At 38.8% G+C, this 21,446-nt stretch overlaps 1 protein-coding gene across 2 annotated transcripts in view; it reads right to left on the bottom strand.

The window, feature by feature from the left end:
- Positions 1-358: 358 nt before the first annotated feature.
- LOC105024043 (sorting nexin-19) overlaps positions 359-21,446 on the bottom strand; it is a 41,968-nt gene continuing 20,880 nt past the window's right edge. For both annotated transcript variants that reach the window (XM_010893681.3, XM_010893682.3), the window contains exons 10-12: positions 9,487-9,671; positions 3,534-3,621; positions 359-1,972 (exon numbers count right to left, since the gene is read on the bottom strand). In XM_010893681.3, the coding sequence (XP_010891983.1) occupies positions 1,849-1,972; positions 3,534-3,621; positions 9,487-9,671 (397 nt within the window). In that variant the 3' untranslated portion in view covers positions 359-1,848. The remainder of the gene's footprint in view (positions 1,973-3,533; positions 3,622-9,486; positions 9,672-21,446) is intronic.

Genomic DNA, 21,446 nt, shown 5'->3' with positions numbered 1-21,446 from the left:
GTCGGTGGGATATGGTTTGTGGGGGGCAGAAAGAGTGGCTGCAGTTCCAGATCGTCAGGAATCCACATTTTCATAGGTTTTGATAGATTTCTGCACATTTGTAAGATCCACTACAAACCCCTTTCCCCACAAAGTCTAAAAGCTGCCTGAACAAAAACTCAGTATTCGTAGCCAAAGCTAAGGAAGAAATGCTGTAGGAACAATTACTGTAAGACAGTTTGTGACTGTGTAGGAATACATGTGTAAACCTAATGAATACTAATTGCTGGAGAAGGATTTGGACATTTGGTATGTAGATTTTTGGGAGAACATTCAATCCTACCTCTAAAAAATTAATAAATAACAATTACTCATGCAAGTTAATTAATCATTACTTTATTTTGGGTTAAACAGTGTCTATAATGCCACCAGAGTACATATCATTTGACACTTTTTTACCAGGACTCATACAACATAACAAAAGCCACAAACCACTGCAAATGTCCATTGTGTTACAGCAATCACAATTTTGTCAAACAAGTTGTACACTTCAAGGGGCATGGTTTATTTAAGAACAACGCAGAAAGCAAGTCAACTCTAATGTACATCAAGAGGGAGTCACAATAACAGCTAGGAATGTTTTTTGAAGGGAATAAACATCACAGTAAAGAATATTCAGCACAACATAAGAAACAGAAGTACCCTCGTCACTGGGTTTTGCTACTACTTAATGACACCATCTACAAAAGGCATGGCCACTGACTATATAATAAAGATAGATAAGACCTCTTCCAGCAATGTTTAAGGCAATTGAAGCATTTCACAATGATGAACATGATTTATTATCATTACATACTTTCACAGTAGGCATCCTTACCACTAAACAAATAAGTTAATGAATATATACAAAGTAATCAATCACATTTTAACAACAATACAAAAATAAAGATTGAGAGATACGACAGTGCAACATTTAAGACATGCTTGGCCCTCTAAGAGTTCAACATTAAATTCACTGACAAGAATCAATAAGGGTGAGCAATGTTAAACGTTGTGGACATCTTGTCAGGCAATGTTCATTTTGAGAAGTTTTTGTGTCAGTTTAACAGACATTAATTAGGCATATACTCCCCTGGACTATATAATCAAACAGCACATTGCTTTAAAATATTTTTTGTCCATCTCATAAAGTGTCAGGGAACATAGGATTCACAATCATCTAGGAACATGCAATCCATAAACTTTTGGAGTTTTTCTGAGAATATTGTCTACATATTACTTTTCAGTGAAACCAATTATGTAGATACAATGTAAGTGCATGTTTCTTAAGACAATCAGTGTTAAGACATTTTGGAGAAGAGTAAAATGTGCTGCATCATACTGAGGAATTGTTTTAGATTGTTGAAGTTCATTCAGTCATTTTGTAAAAGGTAACATGAGTAACAATTATCATAGCTTATTATAAAGCATTAGATGTCAAAGGTACTTTGTCCCCATTTAACTCTTAGAAACCCCAAGCAATTCTAATAAACATACAGATCTAAATGGATACAGAAAGACCATGAGGGATAACATTGACATTAATTCTATTTGAAAATTAGTTTGTTCCAAATATGGATGTTTTTAGGGAGCAGGAAAGGGATGAATTTGGAACATTTTCAGATGGTGTGTTTGGTTTTGGAGTTCACAAAGATATTCTGATCAATCAGAAAACCAGTGCTGGGTAATTAAAGCTGCTATAGATGTCTGGACAAACCACAAATAGCATGACCTAATTCAGAGACAGATCCAGGGTGACCTCGGTTCCAAAGTCTCAGCGTTACACTTTCTACAGATGCACTCTGTACCCCAGTATCTCTTCGACAGCTTTCATAATGGCAGTTTTTCTGCATTTTTGGAGAGACTTTGCAGGAGAGTTTTCTGGAAATCCTCCTCGGATGTTTCAGGGACTAGGAACTCAAGTAGAAGATCCCAGATACAGTAGACCAGGTGTCTGTGCAGGGTAAAAGTCACAGGTTAAAGGTCATAGGACCCCTATATTACTTCGGTCTAATATTTCCACCCTCTAAAAGTATCTAGCACATCCCCCCAATTTCATTCTGGTCACGTAAAAGGTCAATTTTTCCCATCTGCATCAAAAAAACATAACTATACATGCCAATAGCGCAAATGAAAACTTATGCTCCTACTTGGGCTGGCTGGTAAACTATATTTTCCAGGTTTTGATGCTGACATTTGTCATGAACTCCCTGCCATCTCTCTTTTTCAATTGGGTGTCTGACTGAACCAATTACAACTACTTCTGCCCTTAGCAGAAGTAAATAAAATTTCTATATGCACCCAAGTACTTTAGCCATGGAATCCTTACAATTTAATGAATTCTTTGTGCCAGTAAGAAACGTCTGAGAGAAGTAGCTGAGTTGTACATACTGATTCTAAACAGTGTCTAAATATAATCAATAACTTTTTAACCATTTATGAATACCTTATGGCATGTTCATTTATAATCGGCTGATATATATAAGTCACCACAATGGTAGGAAAAACCGAGAATTCAGTCTCCCAGAAAGACTCTTTCAGTCTTAAAGGTTACACTTAATATCAAAAGTCTACACACACTTAATGAAAATGCAACTTTTTTTTAATGACTGAAATCAAAACAAATTGTCAGACCTTTTTTAGATGTTTTACAAAAGTCTTAAGTGTAATATTTAAGTGTAAAATTATAAAACATTGAAAACTGTATGAGCAAACTGTAAGAGCAAACATCCTTTATAATGGAGTTTGTAACTATGTTCAGATTAAAACCAATCATTCCCAATCATGTAGAAAGAAATATTAGGATATTTTGGCACAAAACCTGCTGCCCTCTGCCAGAAAGCTAAAGTTAAAGGATTTCACCTTTCAGTGATCTGAAGCACACAGCAAAATAAATCAAAGGCAAGGCTTGCAAAAAGACCAAAATTCTAGAAGGGCCCAGTTAGAGCCCGGACCACAACCTTTGTGATAATCTGTGGACTGACGTAAAGAGGGCTGTGTACAGGAGATTCACTCACAATTTGAATGAGCTTGAACCCTACTGCAAAGAATACAATATCAAAATCCAGATGTGTTCGTTTGACAGACCTATCCAAACAGACTTACTGTTTGAAATCCAAACAAAAGGTGCTTACACAAAGTATTGGGTCTTACAAATATGTAGTCTTACAAAACCATTACCTTTTTACAGAGGAATTATCAATTTGTTATTCTCTTCAATAAGATCTTTAAATGTGAGACATGATTTGTCTTGATTTCAGCCTTTACATTAACAATGGATTTTTAATTAGGATGTGAGGTCTTTCAATATCTACTCCACGCTTGGAGAAAAACAATTAGGGAAGATTTAGAATTGTGGTTGGTTATAGGTCTAGGGATTGGGGTTTAGGTATAAAGGGTTAAGTTATGTTTAGGGATACAACATTTTGAGGTTAAGGTTTAGGGGACGGATAAAATTGTGAAACATATTTCTGGTCCTTAAAATGATAGATAAACAAACGTGTGTGTTTCTCTACCTGTTTATGTAGGGGTCCTGCAAAGATTCCAGTGCAGTCTGCCAGCTTAGTTTGTACTTGTCAGAGCCCAGCATATCTGAGAGCAAATCTGTAAACAAAGAACCAAAGTCCAAATATAGAACTGTGAAGCCAGATAGACTTCCACTGGTAATTCAGAACAAATATCTCACAAAAAATATAGTAAATAATTTTTTAAATGTTTGAATATAGATATATTAACAATTAATTTACAGAATTTCATTTACATTTAAGGGACACTATAAGATTTGTAGATGTAGGTCTTTCACAGTAATACAAACTTTTTTTATACATGGCTTGGAGTTTGGAGAAGAATGATGTCAGCACATTGTTAGCTTAGCACAATTATTGGAATTCTTGCTATATAGCAACCAGTTTTCTCAAAATGAGAATATAACTAACTACAAAACAAAGCGGTGTGGTTTGTCATTTTGAATCTTACAATGGTGTATGTAGTAATCCCTATTTCATAAATAAATGTAGTACTCACAACATAGTTGCAGAGAACAGTACAAGTACTACAGCTGTCCAATTATGATGAATGTGAGGGCACAGGCATCAACATTGAGATTCAACACTGCAATCTCTATAATGTGACTTGCAAAGATATTCAGACCTTTAACCAATTCTCTCATATTACTGAATTAGAAATGTTACAATAAAATAGAAAAATGTATTATTGTAAGGTGACATTGGTTGTATGTATTCATGGATTGGTTGTATAAAGCTCTAGAAAGGTTTCTTAAATCAGCATATATATGCTATATGTATGACAGCCATTCCATTCCAGTGTCTGCTAAATTCCAACAAAGACACAGCTCATTTTACTTAATGAGGTACTGATTATGTGATTACCTGAACCAAATCTAACTTAACGAGGCAAGTATAAAAACCACTGCTGTGGTCATCACTATCCACTATCCTTGCAATAGGACCAACTGGATGGCAAAAACAGTGCAAGTAGTACCTCAAAGGTAATTTGAATTACAAAATAATAGTTTTAAAGGAAAGCTTTGAGTGAGGAAAAGGGTTAAATTCTGGCTTTACTGGCAGAGGGATACAGTGAGCGTCAGGTTGCTTCCATCCGGGATGTTTCAAAGACGGCAAGGTCATAAGGACAAAGTCAAGCAACATACATCGAGGACAACAAAGCTACAGACTGGCAGAGGGTGAAAATGACTGTCCATGACCGAGATGACCAACTCATTCGAATGTCATACAACAACCATAGGATGACATCAAGTGACCTAAAAAAAGAATGGACCGTAGAGGAATGGAGTAAGGTCATCTCTGACAAGTCACATTTTCAGCTTTGCCCAACACCCGGTCATCTAATGGTTAGACGGAGACCTGGAGAAGCCTACAAGCCACAGTGTCTCACACCCACTGTGAAATGTGATGGTGATGATCTGGGGATGCTTCAGCAAGGCTGAAATCGGACAGATTTGTCTTTGTGAAGGACGCATGAATCAAGCCAAGTACAAGGTTATCCTGGAAGAACACCTGCTTCCTTCTGCTCTGAAAATGCTCCCCAACTCTGAGAATTGGTTTTTCCTGCAGGACAATGTTCCATGCCGCACAGCCAGGTCAATCAAGGTGTGGATGGAGGACCACAAGATCAAGACCTTGTCATGGCCAGCCCAATTTCCAGACCTGAACCCCATTGAAAACCTCTGGAATTTGATCAAGGGTAAGATGGATCAAACAAAGCTGAGATACTTGTGCCAGGAGTGGCATAAAGTCACCAAACAGCATTGTGACAGACTGCTGGAGAGCATACCAAGACGCATGAAAGAGGTGATAAAAATCATGTTTTTTCCACCAAATATTGATTTCTGAACTCTTCCTAAGTTAAAACATAAGTATTTTGTTGTTTAAAAGGAATATGAATTTGTTTTCTTTGCATTATTCCAGGTCAAAGCAAAAAAAATTGGGTTATTTTGACCAGTTATTTTCTACAAATAAATACTCTAAATTACAATATTTTTATTTGGAATTTAGAAGTAATGTTGTCAGTAGTTTATAGAATGAAACCAAATGTTAATTTTACTCAAACACATACAGTGAGGGAAAAAAATATTTGATCCCCTGCTGATTTTGTAAGTTTGTCCAGTGACAAAGAAATGATCAGTCTATAATTTTAAGTTTATTTGAACAGAAAAATCTCGAAAAATGCATGTCAAAAATGTTATAAATTGATTTGCATTTTAATGAGTGAAATAAGTATTCGACCCCTCTGCAAAACACAACTTAGTACTTGGTGGCAAAACCCTTGTTGGCAATCACAGAGGTCAGACGTTTCTTGTTGGCCACCAGGTTTGCACACATCTCATAAGGGATTTCGTGCTGGAAAACCCAGCCACGACCCATCTTCAATGCTCTTACTGAGGGAAGGAGGTTGTTGGCCAAGATTTCGCAATACATGGCCCCATCCATCCTCCCCTCAATACGGTGCAATCATCCTGTCCCCTTTGCAGAAAAGCATCCCCAAAGAATGATGTTTCCACCTTCATGCTTCATGGTTGGGATGGTGTTCTTGGGGTTGTACTCATCCTTCTTCTTCCTCCAAACACGGCGAGTGGAGTTTAGACCAAAAAGCTCTATTTTTGTCTCTTCAGATCACATTACCTTCTCCCATTCCTCCTCAGGATCATCCAGATGGTCATTGGCAAACTTCAGACGGGCCTGGACATGCGCTGGCTTGAGCAGGGGGACCTTGCGTGCGCTGCAGGATTTTAATCCATGACGGCTTAGTGTGTTACTAATGGTTTTCTTTGAGACTGTGGTCCCAGCTCTCTTCAGGTCATTGACCAGGTCCGGCCGTGTAGTTCTGGGCTGATCCCTGATGCCCAGATCCCTCATGATCATTGATGCCCCACGAGGTGAGATCTTGCATGGAACCCCAGACTGAGGGAGATTGACCGTCATCTTGAACTTCCTCCATTTTCTAATATCTGCGCCAACAGTTGTTGCCTTCTCACCAAGCTGCTTGCCTATTATCCTGTAGCCCATCCCAGCCTTGTGCAGGTCTACAATTTTATCCCTGATGTCCTTACACAGCTCTTGGCCATTGTGGAGAGGTTGGAGTCTGTTTAAATGAGTGTGTGGACAGGTGTCTTTTATACAGGTAACGAGTTCAAACAGGTGCAGTTAATACAGGTAATGAGTGGAGAAAAGGAGGGCTTCTTAAAGAAAAAATAACAGGTCTGTGAGAGAGGGAATTCTTACTGGTTGGTAGGTGATCAAATACTTGTCATGCAATAAAATGCTAATTAATTATTAAAAAATCATGCAATATGATTTTCTGGATTTTTTTGTTTTAGATTCCGTCTCTCACAGTTGAAGTGTACCTATGATAAAAATTACAGACCTCTACATGCTTTGTATGTAGGAAAACCAGTAAAATCTGCAGTGTATCAAATAATTCTCCCCACTGTATGAATAGTAAAACCAGAGAAACTCATAATTTTGCAGTGGTCTCTTAATTTATTCCAGAGCTGTATATGGATCCATAGTCACAGTCCATAGTTTACAGACACTGCAGCAGTATTGATTACCAGAAGTAGAATGAAGGGTAATGACTTTTAAAGGAGCCTACTACCCATTTAGTCTAAATTACTTTGGATAGCATTTTGTATTTCCAAGCCTTGGAGGCTTAGAAATACAACAATATTGCTATAGAAGGGAAACATTTAGTAGAAAACGCTGATCATCATATTATCAAATTTACTTTGACAGTTGACAATGTTGTAACTAGCTTGCAAATGTAGTCATTAACTGATTTAGTGATTGAGGTATTGATTCAGCTAGTTAACATTAAACTGCCTCAAAAAAAAAATGGTGACATCATAATAATGACCAATGCCGTAGCTACTAATTAGATGCCTTCTTTAGAGATAGTATCAAACCATAGTAATGCACTTTTGACCAAGTCTTCTTCAGTTCCCATTGAGAATGTATCCAGTAGAATGCTCATTTGGACATTAGCCCCTAAAGGAACATTCAAAACAGTATTATGATGAAATTCACAATCCATGATTTAGAAAATATTTGTAAGAAAAATACCTTTCGTTGCAAAAACAGCTTTAAGTATTACCATCTTTGCACATAGTGTATGAATGATTAAAGGTTATACTTCTTGGCAGGTGTGCTCCAGGCTGTTCATACATTGCATTTTCAAACAGCATAACAGATTCTATTCAGGATTTACACCGATCAGCCATAACACTATGACCACCTGCCTAATATTATGTAGGTCCCCCTTTTTCTGCCATTACAGCCCTGACCCGTCGAAGCATGGGCTCCACTAGATCTCTGAAGGTGTGCTGTGATATCTGACACCAAGTCATTAGCAGCAAATCCTTTAAGTCTTGTAAGTTTCGAGGTGGGGCCTAGATGGATCGAATGTGTTTGTCCAGCACATCCCACAGATTCTCGATTAGATTGATATCTGGAAAATTTGGAGGCCAAGTCAACACCTTGAACTTGTTGTTGCGCTCCTCAAACCAATCCAGAATTTGTTCCTGCTGAAAGAGGCCAATGCCATCAGGGAATCCCATCGCCATAAAAGGGTGCATGTGGTCTGCAACAATGCTTAGGAAGGTGGTATGTGTCAAAGTAGCATCCACATGAATGGCAGGACCCAAGGTCTCCCAGCAGAACATTGCCCAAAGAATCACACTGCCTCCGCCGGCTTGCCTCCCTCCCATAGTGCATCCTGGTGACGTGTACTCCAGGTGACGGACACACACCCGGCCATCCATGTGATAGGAAATGTGATTCATCAGACCAGGTCACCTTCTTCCATTGCTCCGTGGTCTAGTTCTGATGCTCATGTGCCCATTGTAAGCATTTTCGGCAGTGGACAGGGGTCAGCATGGGCACCCTGACTGGTCCGCAGCTATGCAGCCTCATACGCAACAAACTGTGATGAACTGTATTCTGACACCTTTCTATCAGTACCAGCATTAACTATTTCAGCAATTTGAGCAACAGTAGCTTGTCTGTTGGATCCGACCAAACGTGCCAGCTTTCGCTACCCACGTGCATCAATGAGCATCATCTTTGAGGACAGAATGTTCACTTGCTGCATAATATATCCCACCCACTGACATGTGCGATTATAAAGAGATTGTGTTATTCACTTCACCCAACAGTGGTCATAATGTTACAGCTGATCGTTGTAAATGAGGACTAAGATATTCAACTTTTTGTTCTTGTTCCACTCCAATGTTGCTTTGCTCTAGTGTTTTGGATCCTGCACAAAGTTAGATTTCCTCCCAAGTTTGGCTTTTTAACAGACTAAAGCAGGTTCTTGTAGTATCTGAGTATTTCCCTTTATTTTGCTCTATCAATTTTTCTGTCCATTTGAATAAGATGCCCAATCCCTTCTGATGAGAAGCATCCCCAAAACATGATGCTGCTACCACCATACTAAACTGCAGGGGAGGTGTGTCTTGAGGCCTGGACAGTGTTAAGTTTGTGCCATCCAAGACACATTTGCCAAGAACCTTAACAGGAAACCTTTTTCCACATTTCCCACACTCCCATTCCTTTTGGCAGACAGCAGAACTCGAGAAAGTTTAAGATAGTACTTTTTTAGCTTTCTTGCCACCCTCCCAATATAGTCCAGTGTTATTCAGAACTCTTAATATTGACTGGCGCACAATTACTCCCAGCCATGGAACTCTGTAGCTTCTTCAAAGTGATTTGGGCCTCACTGAGGTTTCTCCTAAATCTGCTTCTAGTTTGACCGTTGCATTTTCCTGACTATTAATCCAACTTGGCTCACTGGGGTATCTAAATACATGGATATTATTTTGTACCATTTTCCGAATCTATGCAATTGAACGAATCTCTCTAACTTCGGCAGATTTGGTACCTAATGAGGAGAAGCTGAGCCAAGCTGGATTCAACAAAATGTGTGACTTTTCACCTGGGAGTAGCCTCATCAGGCAGTGCAGGGACTGATCCTTGGTGTCTTCCTTCTGCTGCTTGCTGCGCTCTGGGCGGGGCTGGGCTGGGAGGCTGCCCCCTGGCCACACAGCCTCCTGCAGCACCCGCAGGTAAAACACCCAGTACTGAGTACAGGTCAGGTTAGCAACACTCACGTCAAGCCACCTGCAAATAACAAACAACACACTTTAAGGAAGTCATTAGTATAACATAGATTCTACAATTTCAAAGAATAGTTTTGGGGTAGGGTACATGTTAAGGAGTAGAGGATAATGGTAGTGAAGCAATTAAATCCCAGAAAAGCACATCAGGGATATAATCAGGACAACACAGAAATAAGGTGGTAAAAAAAAGACAGTATTGGCTAAAGGGCTAAATCACAGAGTATCAGAAAAATAAGAATTTCTGATTAAAGTAGCACATCACCACATGATATATAATGGATATCAAAGAGGATATTACAGTGGAATAATCAAAAATATGATGCAGGCATGCCAAAAAAATATATATATAAAAGGGAAACAATAGGATCCACACTTATTTACCACATGCAGGCAGAGAACACAACAACACACCATCAAAATGATGTGCAGAGGAAAAGTATTTTAAGAATAAGGTAATGCCCATAAAACATTTTCCAAGAGCCCTTTAAATACATAGTAGATGGAAACAATCAACTGAACAAAAGCTGCCAAGAAGAACATGCCAAGCCTGTAAAATGACACGTGTGTACACAGTCATATAGACAAGGAATAATATTTTCTGTTGTTTGCAAAAAAGAAAAGATAAAATGAAAAATGCATCTAGACAACAGTCCCGTTTCTTAGGAACATCCAGTACGGGGTTGAACTGAGGCTTCCAAAACAGACGGAATTACTTGGGGCATGGATTCTGCAAGTTTCATCTTCTCTAATGGGATGAGGTCTGCTGTTTCTGAGATATTACAACCGGATCAGGAAGAATTGACAATCATACCACGCTCAAAGTTTCGTAGTTCATTTGTTTTACTGTTCCACTGAACCACAGTTGAATGCCTCAATGCCTGTCTGGAGACTTTATCCAAAAAGCCATGGCAACGTGACTCTCTATAGCAGCAAACCATTTTTGCAAACAAGTTGGTGTACCCTATAAACTGGCCACTGAATGTATTCTTTTGTTTGAGAGACTTAATAAAAAGAAACACTGAACAAATACCATAACTCTCTGTAGTGTTAAGCCTACAAACTGCGCCTAAATACATTGAAAGAAAATCCAAAGGCCATGCTTACCACAACAAATGTTTTGAGTAAGATTAACATGAATACTTTATAAAAATCTAAAACTACTGTTACATATGTCATGTATTAAAACACTGAAAAATGCATCTAAAGAGCTATTCTACAACAGGATTTCTGGAGCATAATTGTGTCCAACTTGCCACATAATTTGAACTTTACTGAGAGGGACGTGGATGGTTCTTGGAAAATCTCTATTTTAAACTCCCAATGTATGTTTCATAACAAAGAGAATGGCTGCCCAAACCAACACATGATAACATTCTGACATCTTTGTGGAACCACAATGTGTGAGATAACTTTAGCCTATAAAGCATTGCCTACTATGAACCTCTCGCAAGATTGATGTGAGCAAGTATTATCTTTACACATACCATTTGGTATGTTGCTTATCTTGGAAGGAAAAGATAAGTTAATATGACAAATATGCTCCAACAAGAAAATTTAAAGTACAACTTATAACTAAAGAATGACTCTGAGTTGAATTGAGAAAATAAAACATATGGTCACTGTAAGTAACTCTGGTTAAGAGTGCATGCTAAATCACTAAAATGTAATGGATTCAGTACGAAATTGAAATCAATACATGTAAAATGGTTAGAGGTCTTAGAGGAAATTGGCATTTGTAGGCTTCTGATCTTGATACTGTTCAAGCCTCTGAAGTTTATTAAAAGTTTATTAGAAGAGTGCAGAAAGTGAAACATTGTATAATTGTGCAATGAAGGCAAATGCAAGAACATATAGCAATTCTAAATGTGCAATGAAGGCAAATTGAAGGTGCAAGGTAGCATGTGCAACTGAAATGCAGGGATATTGTAGCAGCAATGAGGTTCCTGAGGTAGACATGTACATGTAACTGAAAACATCCTCATCAGCCTTTGCAAAGCAATGTCAGAGTCCAGTTGTACAAAGAGAGTAGTGCTAATTTGAATCATAATAATGCTTAAGAGGGATTCTCTGAGAATGAACTGGTAACAGGGAACCCTCTAGCTTGTATAACATGGTGTAACATGGTAGATCACTAAAGATGAATGATGAACATGGACGACCAGGCCTGAAACATTACATTGAATTGCTTTTATTTAACAAATATAAATGACCGAAAGAAACCTATTTATCTACTAATTGTCAATAATTAAAAAATAAAATGTCAAACCACGAAATAATGGCAAATTAGCTAAGACTGACTTTATACTTAAAAAAGTAACATTACTGGGGCTTGCTTTAATGCTCTCATAATAAGTTTTGGGTGGTACATTGGTACAGCAAACTTTGAACAATCATACATTTTTAAAGCATAAAAAGTATTTGAAGGCTGATATCAGATATCATGGCATTTTGCCATGACGAATGGGCAACTATACCACCTACAAGAATTCGGGGCCTCATAGACAACTATTACAAAAGACTGCACGCTGTCATTGATGCTAAAGGGGCAATACACAGTATTAGGAACTAAGGGTATGCAGACTTTTGAGCAGGGGTCAGTTCATATTTTTCTTTGTTGCAATGTTTTGTTTAGATTGTGCCATTCTGTTAAGACCTACTTTTGAATGTGAATCCTATAAGGAATAAAAGACATGCGTTTTGCCTGCACACTCACATGTTCTTTACCAAATGGTACATATGCTGTGGAGCAAGACTGTAGCTGGAGGACTGCACATGAAACCAATGATGCTGTAGAAATTTGCCGCAAACTGTTTCACAGAACGATCCAGGAGAACAAGTCACTAAAAAGGACTTGTTACTTTTTTTTTAAACAAATCATTCACAAACTGCACATCACTAGTGACAGCAGAGGTGTTGAGGTTGCTGTCTGCAGCTCCAGGAACCTTTCTAGGATCACCAGCCCACTATTCCACCGGGACACCCCATCAACCCGCAGCTTATGCAAGGGCAGATCAAGTAACTTCGGCTTATCCTTAAGCTCATGGCTGGCTGTAGTGCTACCGTGAGAAAGGTTGAAAACTAATTGCAAATTAATTACTTAAAAATCATACAATGTGATTTTCTGGATTTTTGTTTTAGATTCCGTCACTCACAGTTGAAGAGTACCTATGATAAAAATTATAGACTTCAACATGCTTTGTAAGTGGGAAAACCTGCATACATCGGCAGTGTATCAAATACTTGTTCTCCCCACTGTGTGTGTGTGTGTGTGTGTGTGTGTGTATACACACACACATATATACCGATCAGCCATAACATGACCACTGACAGGTGAAGTGAATAACACTGAATCTCATTATCATGGCACCTGTCTGTGGGTGGGATATATTAGGCAGCAAGTGAACATTCTGTCCTCAAAGTTGATGTGTTAGAAGCAGGAAATATGGGCAAGTGTTAGGATCTGAGAGACTTCGACAAGGGTCAAATTGTGATGGCTAGACGACTGGGTCAGAGCATCTCCAAATCTGCAGCCCTTGTGGGGTGTTCCCAGTCTGCAGTGGTCAGTACCTATCAAAAGTGGCCCAAGGAAGGAAAAGCAGTGAACTGGCGACAGGGTTGCCATGGGTGGCCAAGGCTCACTGATGCACGTGGGGAGCGAAAGCTGGCCTGTGTGGTCGGATCCAACAGACAAGCTACTGTTTCTCAAAATGTTGAAATATTTAATGCTGGTACTGATAGAAAGGTGTCAGAACACAGTTCATCACAGTTTGTTGCGTATGAGGCTGCGTAGCTGCGGACCAGTCAGGGTGCCCATGCTGCCTCCATGGATCAGTCCTGGACAAACAGGTCTGATCCATGGAGGCCCCACCTCACAACTTACAGGACTTAAAGGATTTGCTGCCAACGTCTTGGTGCCAGATACCACAGCACACCTTCAGAGGTATGGTGGAGTCCATGCCTGGACGGGTCAGGGCTGTTTTGGCAGCAAAAGGGGGACCTACACAATATTAGGCAAGTGGTCATAATGTAAATTTACAATTATATATTTTTCAGGGGCACCCAGACTGGAGTTTAGTTCCCCACGGCCCTAAATGCATTACAGGCTTTGTTGTCAAGTAGGGCAAAAGACGCTGGGCCTTTGCCATCAGTTACACTGGGGGATTCCTGTGGGGAGTCCTTTACATCATTCAAACATTCAGTCACAAAGCTGAATTTGATTAAACCAACTCACTATAATTGTAAAGATTTGAGCTGGATAAATTAGGTCTATCCCTGAAGTCCTTCAAGAAATGTTATTTTTAGGTGTTAATAATTCTCTAACTGAATGGACATTCTAAAATGTGAGCAGTAACTATAGTAAGATGCCTCCAATCCACTACCTAACTGGAATTTTATGTTATCTCAAAAAGGGTAATTATGTAAAACGTGGGGACTGAGTTCAGAAAGATATTTTTGATCTCTTGCTTACTCCACTGAACATTATGCTTTTAACGTTTTTATTTTAACTAAGTGCGGCCTTTCAATTGTTATGCATTTGATCAAGTCAACACAGTAAATGTGAATTGGTTCTCAATTGGCTTAACTCTTAATTAAAAGGTGAATCAAATAATGTTTTGATATTATACCTGAGAATACAAATGTACTCTTCAATGTGTAATTTACAGTATCAATGTTAATGATGGCTACATTTGATACTGGTACAGTTACAACAATGACACTGCTTCATTAATGTTGTTATGAACAGAATCTGCGTTTGTCATTTTCTTGGTATTGCAATTAGCTGAAGAACATGTGCCCCTGTGCACTCAAGAATCCATTCTAGGCTCAAGTTGTTCAATATCTTTACCCTTCACTTAAGACTTCTAATCAAATATGTCAAGTAAATTACCAGAATAAAAACATCAAAGAAAAGTCAGGGTTACTGATTTTAAGCATTTGTTGAGTTTAGGTATTAATGAATGCAAGTTGTGTATTGTGTAAGTATACAGGGCAATTTACCAAAAAAGGATAAATCCACTATCCATCCAAAAACCTAAACTGAATTCCCACAATGCATGTGCCAAACAGAGCAAGATTACTCTCCAGGGCAGCCAAAGAGCTACATTCTACCAATCTGTTTATCAAGCAGAAGTATTAAACAGGGAATGGAGTCTAGGTCTGCAGGGAGATTGTAAACAACTCATTACATGTTAACAGACTTACACAAACCTAGAGGAACACTTGACCGAGACAGTGTTCCTCCCCTGTGCAACTTGGCTGCTTTAGCTCAGAGTAATCATCTGCATCAACAACATTACTAATACCAGTCATTCTCAATGGCATTTGCTATTGAGGCAAAGTGAATATGATAACTGGTTTATTCATTAAATCAACTAACAAAAACGGTAAATAAAGAGTTTAATAGAAACAAATAAACATGTGTTTATGGTATAGTTATAGTATGGTAATACAAGACTGCCACCTTTATCTACCAGCTAGCCTCATATTGGCCTTTAGCTACATGGAAAAGATAAACCGAAGGACAGAAATGTCTTCCCACAGACGGATGTCATCTCATTTGTGTGAGGCCTTCCTTTTATGTCAACAAAAGTAATACCACCTCTACTTCATAGGCAACTCTAACAACATCATGAAGCCAAAAGATTGTGTATTCTACATCTCAATTAGTCAGCTGGCAAAGTGCTGCATCAGAGAAGTTTGTGTAAAGTACGACAGGAGAAATATCAGCCATAATCAAAGCCAAGCCAGAGTTTACATCTGAAAAGAGGAGAACATTGAGCAGATGGCCTATGAGCAAAACAAGGTGCATAATAGACAGACTCTTGAAAGGTCTGTCTGTCGTGAAGAAAATCCTTAATTGTCTGTGTGTCCAGAAGCTGGTTACTAGCTGTTTGACAAGGAGGTGATTGAATGGGATCTGAGCACAGAAGGCTTATTTACATTATGAGGGAGAGAATAAAATGCTAGATAGACTTCTCAGTTTGCATAATCATTTCCATAGTGGTTGAATTTATCCTGGCATGTTTACGCAACAAAATAATCTAGCATCTCGAACCTTCTTTGTAATGTCTTGGAAAATGTAGCAAAGTGTAAATAAGCCCAGAAACAGGAAAAGTGTGAAAGATTAAGGGGCATGGCGTCACATTGTGGCTACCCTTCCACAGCACTTTCAATTTGAGAGCTAATTACAAGCCCAGCGGAAACTCAAAGGAGACTGAGCAGTGGACATGGTTGGGGAGTGGACAAATAATGACACAATTGTGTGTGAGTTATTAAGTGGCAGTCCTCGGGCCTGTGGTGCCTTTATTAAGCATGGCCTAAGCCCTGCAGGCAGTAAAGTCACACTATGCACTGCAGATACCTCCAAGGGGCCCGGGGGATGACCACAATGTTATGAATCTCCCTGAGATCCTGTGACGAACGACTCATGAAAAAAAGAACAGGAGCGTGGATATTGTGTAAATATTTCTGTTGTTCCTAGAATGCAAAATGGTTAAGCTTTCAACAATGGCTACTATCCAAGTGGACACAAAGAAACCTTGCATAAAGGCTACATTCGGATGTACTGTGACTCTTTAGAATCACAGGAAGTGAAAACTTCACACTAGGGGGTGCATGGATAACATGTGAAGAACACCAGTGCACTTATCCCCAACAAGGGCCATAAGCAGAAAATGTGTGTGTATTTAAAAAGGTGTGTGCATGTGCGCACGCGTGTGGTGCCTCACTTCATCTAAGTTTACCAAACCAGATCATGTTTGACTGGGGGCAGACTTTCAGAAAACCTTGTGCATTGTGTCCCTTAGATTCCAGTGTCTCTGCCATTAAACTTTTTCAACAGTATGCTTGTGCATTCCACAGACTGATTTGAACCAATTTCTGTGTTATGTTTTACCTTGAAAACTATGACAATAATGGTTGGCAATTATTTTTCTCATTCAAGTCCAGGCATACTGATCCTCTTTTGTATTACCACAGTTATCCCAGGACACGGTAGATTCCTATACGTGGATCAGATAAATTGCGGCCATTCGCAGACCCCTCATTGCCTTACATATTAGTAAATGAGAGTGATTCAGTAGTTTATGCAGATGTCGTAGAAGACATAGTAGTGGACCTAAAAGCAGACCAGTCTCTTGGTGAAAAACACATCCCAACACAAGAGATGAGGGAACCTGCCAGACAGTACTTCTCTGTTAGTAATTACTATTGTGGGTTGGGATTTGCCAGGAAAGAGCGATTAAAGTCAGCAGGTGACATACTATATGTAATTCTGAAAGGAAAATCCCACAGCAGAATGTCCTTGCGGTCAGAGCGGCACACGGCGAGAAGAATACCAGGGACCATGAGCAACTGCCAAAATAAGCACAGGCCAAGAAAGAAAGAAAGAAAGAGAGACAGAGAAAGAGAGAGAAACAGACAGACAGAACATGGGGCAGAGTAACACAGAGAAACGGAGAAACAGAGACAGACAGGGAGAGACAGAGACAAAGAAACAAAGAGAAGAAGGGTGATGGAGAGAAGCTGTTCTCGCTTAAATACCAGTAAACACAACATCAGCAGACCGCAACCAATCAAATCCAAGCTGTCAACCAACCCGAGTGACAGTTTTAGAAACACAGTCTAATCAAACGGTCTAGCTATAAACACTTTATGGCAGGGCAATTATAACTATAGTGGGAAGTATAGTTATGACATTTACCTTTACAAAAAGTAAAGCTAAATAAAATTAGATCCTGTAACAGCTCCAATCCCTGTGACTCTACTGGGGGTACTCTATTTCACTACACATGGCTCTCCTCTTTCTCTGAGCTTAGATGTAGTTTCACCCTGCATGCCCTACCCTCTAATTTGCCTTTGTGTTCATAATACATACCTTTTCAATACAAAAAAATACCAGCGAAAGCAACTCCTATCAGAGCATCCTAATCAATTAATTTCTTCAACATTTAGGGGAATTAAAAACATGAATGATGGCTAAATGACTACAATGTTACTGCTCAGCTGGGAATTGGTAGTTGTGATAACTTATTCCCATTGTCACTGGTGTACATTGCTTCCAGCTGTTTTGGAAAAAGAGCATCTAAGGAAACTCCATTTTGAAAAGCTAAACTTTCTTGCGCTCCAACATCAAAGGGCGGAACTATGGTTTTGGTCTGTTGTAACAGAACGCACTTTCCCCAGTGAACTCAGGTGGAGGAGGAAAAAGGATAGTGTGATGGGAGGCATTGGCCTAGCCATTGACTTCCTGACATTATTTATAACAAGTGCATTTATTGCATATCAAGGCTAATTTTAAAGTGTGTTAAAAGGAGACAGAATGACTTGCTGATGGACAAGAAATCATTTTCCTGGACACTTGAGGGAGTTGACCAGTCATCATTTGTTTATGTCCACTTGCAAAAGCATGGGGGCAAGTGAAACTAAAAGGGGTGACTTAAAGGGATAGCCATCTTCCATGCACAGCTAGATTCACTATTCACTGTCGATAGAACAACATATTGCATAATTTTTGCTTTGGCAGGAAAACCCCTCACCAAGAACTGATCTTTGACAGGCAGATAACTAAACCCCATAAAAAAGGTGTGACTTCCCACCAGCCATGTTGTTAAGTGAAGCAGTGCATCCAGGGCCAAAACTGATAACATTGTTACAGGAATCCATACCGAGTGTCAATGGCCTCTCCCATATAGTAATAGATCAACACTAATATTCCTCACTGTTGAAAAGCCACATTAGAACAGATGGGTTAGGATGTCTCACCTGCTAACCGGAAACAATGGGGTTACATAAGTTATTTTCCATCCCTGTCTGATACGGAAAACCTATTGTAAACAAATGGCCTGACAACCAGTGCAGTCAAATAAAAGTGCCTGAAAGGCAGCTGGACACCTGCAATGGCATCTCCCTCCATTGCTTCCTAACCAGTGAGGGAACCAACCAAAACTCACAAGTACCAAGAGCAGGAAGACCCCCAACATTTGAGCAATGAAAACCACTAAAACAAACTGAGGAGGACCAATAACAAACTGAACTCAAATGGCTGCAAATAAAAAGCTTTTATCATTCACATTGTGTTTAGAGTGAGAGAAAACAAAGAAAAAGGCTAAACAGAATCCAAGTTATTAGCAGAAAAACATTGCAACAGCTGGTTGTTTTTCAAAATGTTTTTTTTTTTTTTACATATTGGGTAATAGTAATACACATCACTAACATTCCAGTCTTGTCCACCCATAAAATACTGGCATCAATACAACATTCCCCTCCAAAAATTTATGTTGGCCATGGACGCAACATGGCAGGAAGCTCTGCTGTACACTATAGCGCAAATGGCCCATTTGACATGACTAAACATCACACCACATGGATCTGCTCCACACATGACAGCAGAGCTGGGGCGCCAGGCTGTACCGTCTGTGGTCAGACTAGTCCTCAGCGGAGTGGAGACACTCTTTAAAGACAGGACAAAGAAGTGGAATGCCAAGGCCAAGCTAACTGAAGGGCAGATGAAGAGTTTTTTTTTTATTATTCAGATATTGCAAATACAGACAAACCAGGCACTAACATTGTTTTCCTTTTTTTTTTTTTTTTTTAAATACATCCACTGCCTCAGATTTAGCAAGAGCAAAACCAAACACAATAAAACCCAGACAGTAACCAAACAAAGAGTAAATACAAAAATAAATGACAAAAATTAAATAAATATCTCAAAATAACTTAGTTTTCTAGCAGAGAAACCAACTTAAGAGCTTTCGTGTCCTTTCGTGTCAAATTCAGGGATGTACTAAAGAGTTTTAACTCATTCATCCAATGGGTCATGTTGGGTTTAGCTTAAAAGTATCTACATGTATGTATAAAGAACTGAGAAAAAAAGTTATTGTCCTTAACAAAACAAAAAAAACTTCATGAGTGACAACTTAATGTCTTTGGACTGCAGCCAGCTTCGCATATCATTCCAGAAGGATTGCACCGATTCCTACAGTAAAAACATGCTCCAAACTTTCACCTTCCTTGTCACAAAATAAACAAGCAAGTACTTCAAAGTGAAATCTTTATCTTAAAAATGAGTTTGTTGAGTAAATCTCACTGAAAATCTTGAAGCAGACCTCTTTTACCTCATAAGGAAGTGGAAATGAAAGATAACTTGTTCTAATTTTTCAAATTTCATCCACTGAAAACTCCCTGAGAATATAATTTCTCCTCACTAGGTCAGGACAACATTCCTTAAGGAGCATATTTCTAACAACCCTGTTGATACATTTACTGTCAGAAATATCAACCCCATCAATGCAAAGCTGATGCAGCACAGGAATAACAGGAGTGCAGAATGTCTTCCTTAATCATTGAGTTCAAAGAGAGGGGAATGGATTTTACCAATCCATCATAAATCCTATCAATGCATTGGAGTTTACATTTTCTAGAGAACTCCTCACGCCATAAATTCCCACTGTCATCCATAAAGTGAGCAACCGCCCAAATCCCTCTAGATGCCCATTCCTCCATGAACACAGATTTCCTACTAAGCAATACATATATATATATATATATATATATATATATATTGTTCCACACTGGGGTATTATGTGGCATGCAATTATGCTTGTATATTAAATTCCAATAAAGAAGGACTTGCTGATGGAAAGTAGAAAGTTTAGTTGGTAATGAGCAACATGCAAAATCACAACAAAGTAAAAAAAATCTATTCCACCCATTTGTTGAAAAATCACATTAGGAATAGTAAACCAAAAAGAGCACCTGTTTAAAATAAAAATTAAGACTCCATTCATGATATCGAAATCAATCGCATTCACACACCCCTCTTCACAGTTTATTATGTCATATTTTCTCATGTAGTGATATCGGTTTCTATTTGAAATATAAATTAAACTTATTTATTGATTTAATAATTTTAGCTGATAGGTAAAGAGGCCAGATAAATAGGCCCGGAAAAACGGTCCAAATATTAACAGTGAGCTACCACATCTTAGGGGAATTCCTCTCTTAATCTCAAATCGTGAACAAGTACCATGTCCTAGAGCTACTGAACAATTGATTCCATTATATAATATACCAATTATATTTATAAACCCTTCCCGAAAACCAGAATAATGCAGATTTTTTTAGTATGAAAGGATGTTCAACATGAAATAAAATGCTTTATAAAAATCCCCCAAAAAACGCTTCCCGGAACTGTGTGGCTATGAATCAAGCAAATCTAACAAGTCTTATGATATTAGGAATTCATCTACCTTTCAAGAATCCGGATTGCATCTCATACTATGAAAGAAAGACCTTTCTTCAGCTCGCTAAAGTACGAGGGAAGCAGGTGGATTCTCAGCTGCAATACTCTCTCTGAAATAATTGCATTCTATCCCCAAACCTGTCAGGACTTGGAGACAAGCTTAGTAGTCTCTCAGCTGCAACCAAGGTGACCAATGATCTTCAGAAAAAAACAACAATGTGTCTGTTAATTGATCAATCAAAAGCATTTGATACTGCTGACAATGTCCTGCTGCTGTATAGTTGGAGTAAAATTGGCTTACGTACTAAAGCACTGAAAAGCTTAAAAAAAAGATTACCAGTCCTTTTTAAACTGTAAATAAATGATATAGGTAGTAATGTAAAATCTGCTAATCTCTGTTTGTATGCTGGTGACGCGACAGTTTATGTGTGGATTTAAACCCTTTGTCTTCCTATTAAAACTTTGGCAGTTCCTATAGAAGACCTGATAGAAGACCTGAGTGTTTCTGACTGAAAGTTTTAGGGTTTGATTCCA

This window comes from Esox lucius, chromosome 1 (genome assembly GCF_011004845.1).
Source record: "Esox lucius isolate fEsoLuc1 chromosome 1, fEsoLuc1.pri, whole genome shotgun sequence".
Taxonomy (NCBI): domain Eukaryota; kingdom Metazoa; phylum Chordata; class Actinopteri; order Esociformes; family Esocidae; genus Esox; species Esox lucius.
This window is presented reverse-complemented; position numbering and strand designations above follow the sequence as displayed.